The 6,000-nt window shown below is 32.1% G+C and overlaps 1 protein-coding gene across 1 annotated transcript; it reads right to left on the bottom strand.

The window, feature by feature from the left end:
• Positions 1 to 800: 800 nt before the first annotated feature.
• Positions 801 to 1,340, bottom strand: LOC109703793 (chaperone protein dnaJ 72-like). The gene has a single exon (XM_020224508.1). It carries the CDS (start codon positions 1,101 to 1,103, stop codon positions 801 to 803), a length of 303 nt encoding a protein of 100 aa, XP_020080097.1. The 5' UTR covers positions 1,104 to 1,340.
• Positions 1,341 to 6,000: the final 4,660 nt, after the last annotated feature.

Genomic DNA, 6,000 nt, shown 5'->3' with positions numbered 1-6,000 from the left:
TTGACTCGCTTGTATTAGCCTTATTCTACTAGCAATCTAGTGTTAGGGCCTTTGATTTAGAGCAATTGATCATGTGAGTAAGAGAAACATTAGAAGCTGCGAAAAAGGAAATCTTGGTAAAGGATCATAAACATGATTTTATTTCAATTATTGTACGAATGATATGACAGATTCTTGTATAATTTACTCGGATTACAACACATGAAATTGACCTGTTTCTCCTCGATTGACTCTGTATTTTCTGTCTTAATTGACCAATGAATATCGCCTTTTAATTATTTAACCCAATTGTCCTGCATCCTCCAAATCTGTTATTCTTGTAACTGCGAGCAAAATAAAAGCACAGGACAAAATATTGGCGTCATAAACGTACACTCCAGCATATATTATGCTCTAAGGATTTGAGACTTGAAGTAGAAAATCATTACTTGGATCGCTTGATAAGTAAACCGAAAAGTTCAAATAAGTTCGAAGCACTTAGCTGTTTTTCTAGAGGCGATACAGACTCTTTAACATATCAATAGATCGTACGTAAGAATTGAAACATATCGTGCTACTTATTCTTGTCTTTAGTTAGAAGCATTATGGAAAATGCTTATTCCCTTCTTTGTTAACCACCGACCCATTTTGTCATTTTTACTCAAACTCTAAATATCACTATCTTTCTAATATGATCATAATCGAACGCCGAACTTGTCCTCTTTAGAACATAAAACTGCTGAAAATCTTCCCAAAGTTATCTGTTGCAAACAAGCAACAGGCCTTTCCTCTTCTTTGGATCCATTTTTCTTTAGTTGTTGTTAATCANAATAGTGGGACGACGAAGAAGACGACGACGAGGACGAATACCCACCGTAGCCTCGCCGATCGAAGGATCCGGCGCCGCGCCACGCGCGATCGTAGTCGGCGCGCATCCGCTCATCGATCAGCACCTCGTACGCCTCCGAGGCTTGCTTGAATCGGACGGAGGCGGCGTCTTTGACCTCCTCGGAGGCGTTGGAGTGGCGATCGGGGTGGAATCTGAGGGCCGATCGGCGGAACGCCTCCTTGATCTCCTCCTTGCTTGCGTCCCTCCGCAATCCTAGGGTTTTGTAGTGGTCCATCGTCGGCGACACCCATGTGACGACGACGACGACGACGACGACTAGGGTTTTAAGTATCAGCAGAGGAGGAGGAGGAGGAGGTAGGGTTTGGGGGTCGAGTAGGGTTTCGAGGGTGGAGGAGGAGCCATTGAAAGGGAGAGGACGAGAGAAGGGCTTCGTTCATTCTTCTCTCTCTCTCTCTCTCTCTCTCTCTCTATGGTTTGTGAATTTGACGCGTGGTCGATTCGCTCTCGCGGGTTTGAGAGGAGGGGTTAATGAAAATATAAATAAATAAAATAAATAAATAACGGTAAAAACACACCAAACTTACGTACTAGTACTTCATTTTGAATAAAATGGACTATTTAATTTTAAATTTTTTAAAATTTTTTTAATAAAAATAAATTAATAATATTTTTAAAATTTAAAATTTAAATTAAAATTAATATAATATATATGAATTAAATTTATAAAAATAAATGACGCATTTAATTTTTCAAAACAAGATGTGGCTGGCTTACTCAAATGGTAATTAAAAAGGTTAGCTTATGAGATTAAAATTTTGAAAAATTGAATAGGGGATTTAAAATGATTAATAGCTTAAACAAATTTCATACGTTTTTATCATAATTAAATAAATAACTAAATTGGTGGCAACCCCTGTTTATCACACAGATAGCTTTAAAATTCATACTATTTGCATGAGAAATGGTTGATAGAGTAGTTTCATTTTGTAAATTTTATTGGACTGTTAAATTTATTATAATTTCAACTTAAAGTTTTTTGATTTGTTACAATTACGTTCAGCAATCTATTTTAGTTGTGTAGCTAATATAGTAATAATATAATATTTTAATTGCTGTCATGTCACTTACCATCGATATTACTATATTAATTGTATATTATTATTTAGTCAATTTTATTGGACTGCAATAAATATTGAATGAAAAATAACAACAAATTAAAATTTAAGGATCAAAATATCAAGAGTCACAAAATTTGAGCACCAAAAGTGGTGCACTGAGAATGGCACCATATGGTTAGTTAAGATGTAGCTAATGTGGTAGTAATATAATGTTTTAGTTATTATCGTGTTACTAATCACGATATTGCTACAACAGTAATACATTATTATTTTGTCAATTTTATTGGACTGTTAAACTTTATTGTAGTAATTCAAATGTTGAGCGAGAAATAATAAGCAAATAAAAGTTTAAGGATCAAAATATAAGGAGTCTCAAAATTTGAACAGGGAAAGTGGTGCACCAAGAATGGCACTACATGGTTAGTTGACGTGCAAGTCGGAGCGATTTTTGGACTGAATGCATGAATTAAGTTAAGCCAATTTGCATGAAAAAATTCATCGATTTTGAGATTTTACAAAAATAGTCCGTCTTTTTGAATTTTGCAAATTCGATTTGAATTTTTAACTCAAAAGAAAGCCTATTTTTGCAAATCTCAAAACCAATAGATTTTTTATGCAAATTGGCCACTAAGTTGTGAATACCAATTATTCATCAAAATTTTTTAAAAAAGGCCCAATTTAAGTTCTAAATGGATCGAGTTATTCTGGGCTTGGGTTCGTACAAATCCAATCCTACAAATTTGATAGTGGGCCGAATTAGGGTTGGGTTGAGAATTGAGTCTAAACTTGTAATTAAGATTTGATCCTGTGAGGATTTTTTTTAAAAAAAAAATAGAAAGAACATTTTGCATAAAAAATTCACTGATTTTACACTTTTACAAAAATAGGTCACTTTTTGAATTTTACAAATTAAGTCTAAATTTTTAGTAAACTAAACGTTTTTTTTTCCTTCTTTCTTTGGTTTTTTTCACGGTCTCCATCCTTTTCCCTTGTCACGGCCCCTCACTCACCCTCTGCTGCAACAACTGCATTCCGACGCACTCCCTCTTCCCATAATTCTCAAATCCCGCGGTACCTCCGTCATCGCCGTCGTCTATGACCACACCATTCACCATAGCCTCATCTCCGCGATCAGTGCCATATCCGAGCCTGCATCGCCATTGCTGACGTCGGCGGATGAGGGAGAAAATTAGACCCAAACCAACCTCATTGCCGGCTCCTCTACTCTTTTTTTTTCGATGTACAGATAATATTTTTCTTAGTTAAATGGTATAAAACATAGCTTAAAGAACTAGCGTTATATAAGAAAAAGTATAGAATGCACCGGTTATATCGCTGACAAATAGAATTGCTCGTCCTGAATTTTTTCTTAAGAAAAGAGATATGATTAATTTATTACTGATTATATCATGCAATTGTGGCAATATAAATTTTCTCTGCTATATAATGCATTGTTATTTACAGATGCAAACAAAGCGGTTTCCAATGGCACTTTATCATTTGTTTGTTTTTTAATTCCAAAATAAGCCTAAAGTGACTCAACGATTAGACCCAAATCCAGCTGGGTACCTTCACCTCTGTTTTTTTTTTTTTTTTTTTTTTTTTTTTGCAAAACGCCAATGCTACTGCCAGTGCCATAGCCCCAGCAACCAAAAAGAGAAACACCGAGAATCTAAAACAAAAGATAGAAACCGGCCCCCAAAAAGAAGACAAAAACTCCAGGTCTAATCTCACCATCCACGACCTCAGCCTAATCCCGGAAAAGACACGTGGCGCTTTACATGCCCATCACGTGTCCCACAAATGAGCCGAACGAAAATAAAAAGATAAACTTCAAATACCATCATATTCGTATATCATTTTATCATTCTGCATTTCTGTTAAATAATATACAAAAAAAACTTCAGATACACCACTTACAGTTTATTGGATATTCACTTTAGTAGTTTATAATTTATCAAAAATTTATTTTAATATCCTTTAGTTTTAAAAATGAAAAAATTAATGGAGGAGATAACAAAAAGAGGGAAACGAAATTAAAGGATACAAAAGTGATACATTTTAAAAAATAAAAAGAGCATTTACTTATGTACCACTTTATTATTTACAACTCTTAAAAGTATAATATTAAAAATACTCTTTTAAAGTTCCAAAGTCTTCCAAATATACTCATATAGTTCAATTTTGTTAGTGAACTGTTAGGAACAATCGTTATCTATGTAAAATTATCATTTTATCATTTCAAATATACCATCTAGTCATCTACTGTCGTTAATTTTTCTTATTTGTTTTTAAGTTAGGGACAAAATAAATATTTTTCACTACTTTTAACTATCGGAAAAATTTAACTTAGTTTTAACCCAAAATGAGTTAATGGGCACTAATAGTAAGGATATTTTTGAATAACGAAGAAATATATGATGTGTATATTTGAAACAAAAAATAAATAAATCAAATATTTCAGAAATTTTTAGGAACATATAGGCAATTATTTTAATGAAAAAAAGATAAATTGCCACTACTAGTGCCTGAAATTCCAATTCAGTTTTTTTTTTTTTTTTTTTTTTTTTTTTTTTTTTAAATGCAAAATTTATTCCTTACCGTCCACGTGGATGCTACATAGTACAAGAGAGGATCAGCTAAATAATTTACGAAAATACAGTAAATTATTTATCATCTTTAGTTAATACATTGAACACAATAAATTATTTATTGTGATTTATCATGCTCACACGATAATATTCAAGTACAATTCTTCATCTTCGCAAAGTTTTGAAAAAATATGACAAATTGTTTATCATGCTTACCCAAAATACTTTTCTAATCATCTTTTAGCACGGGTCAACGTGGCATTATTTTCGTAATTTAAATTTGATTAGGATTTTATTTTAAACAAGTACTTTTGAGAGAGCCAAATGAAAAAGAATCTCTCCAGTGTAGTATAATTTGAGTCTTCTAACTTATGATTTTTTTTATAATTGATGCCCTAAATTTTGAATAAGGTTTTATTTAATTTTTTTTTTAATTTTTTGAACAGCTTTTTATTTTTCTCTTTGATTATTCTGTCTTACATCAGGGGTGTCAACGAGCCGAACGCGAACGAGCTGGGCCGGCTCGTGTTCGGCTCGGTAAAGTATCGAGTCAAAAAATTCAGCTCGTGTTTGGCTCGTTAATAACGAGCCGAACACGAGCTGACCAACAAACAATAAGTTAAAATGATTAGATTGAATATATATAAAAAATAAATTTATAAAATCTTATTCATTAGATTTTAATCATATGGTTGAAACTTATATATAAATGAGTTTTTTTATAATTGAGCTCGACTTTATATTTTTATTTTGCTAAAAATAAAATAATAAAAATATATATTATATATATAATTAATTATTTATATATATAAATATAAACTAAATAAATTATATAAATATAAAATATATGTATTCGAACTGTTATCGAGCCACATACCAGCGAGCTGACTCTAGCTCGTGTTCGGCTCATTTGTTAAACGAGCTGAAAAATTCAGCTCGTATTTGGCTCGTTTACTAAACGCGCTACAGCAAAAAAGAGAATCAACAACATTTACTTAACAACATTTATCCAAATAACGCTAATTATCTTATTTAGCAACAGAGTTAGAAAAGTGTTGGTAAATGCATCTATTTAGCAACACTTCAAACTACTACTGCTGAAGAAAAGTTTTAGTAGCATTTATTTTTATATTCCACAACACTTGCTTGCATTTTGAAGTTAAAACGATTAAAGCATTATCAATATTTTGTTTGAAAATTAATTTCCTCCATCTTTTTAGTTTTTCCTCCAATATTTGTATAGCTTTCTTAAATATATATATTTTTACCCTTATATTGGTTTATAATAGATGCATGGTAAGGTAGGTTTTCAGTTTTTTATAAATACCGTTTGGTTCAGGTATAACCAAAAACTAGCTATTACAGAGATAGATACAAATGTAGGGATAAGAAAAATAGCGTTTGGATGAAAATTGGATTGTTCCCCGAGATTGAAAAAATAGCATTTGAATAGATAATATGG

The sequence above is a fragment of the Ananas comosus genome, unplaced genomic scaffold, assembly GCF_001540865.1.
Source record: "Ananas comosus cultivar F153 unplaced genomic scaffold, ASM154086v1, whole genome shotgun sequence".
NCBI lineage: Eukaryota > Viridiplantae > Streptophyta > Magnoliopsida > Poales > Bromeliaceae > Ananas > Ananas comosus.
Note: the sequence above shows the minus strand (reverse complement) of the source record. Positions and strands in the feature narration are given on the sequence as shown.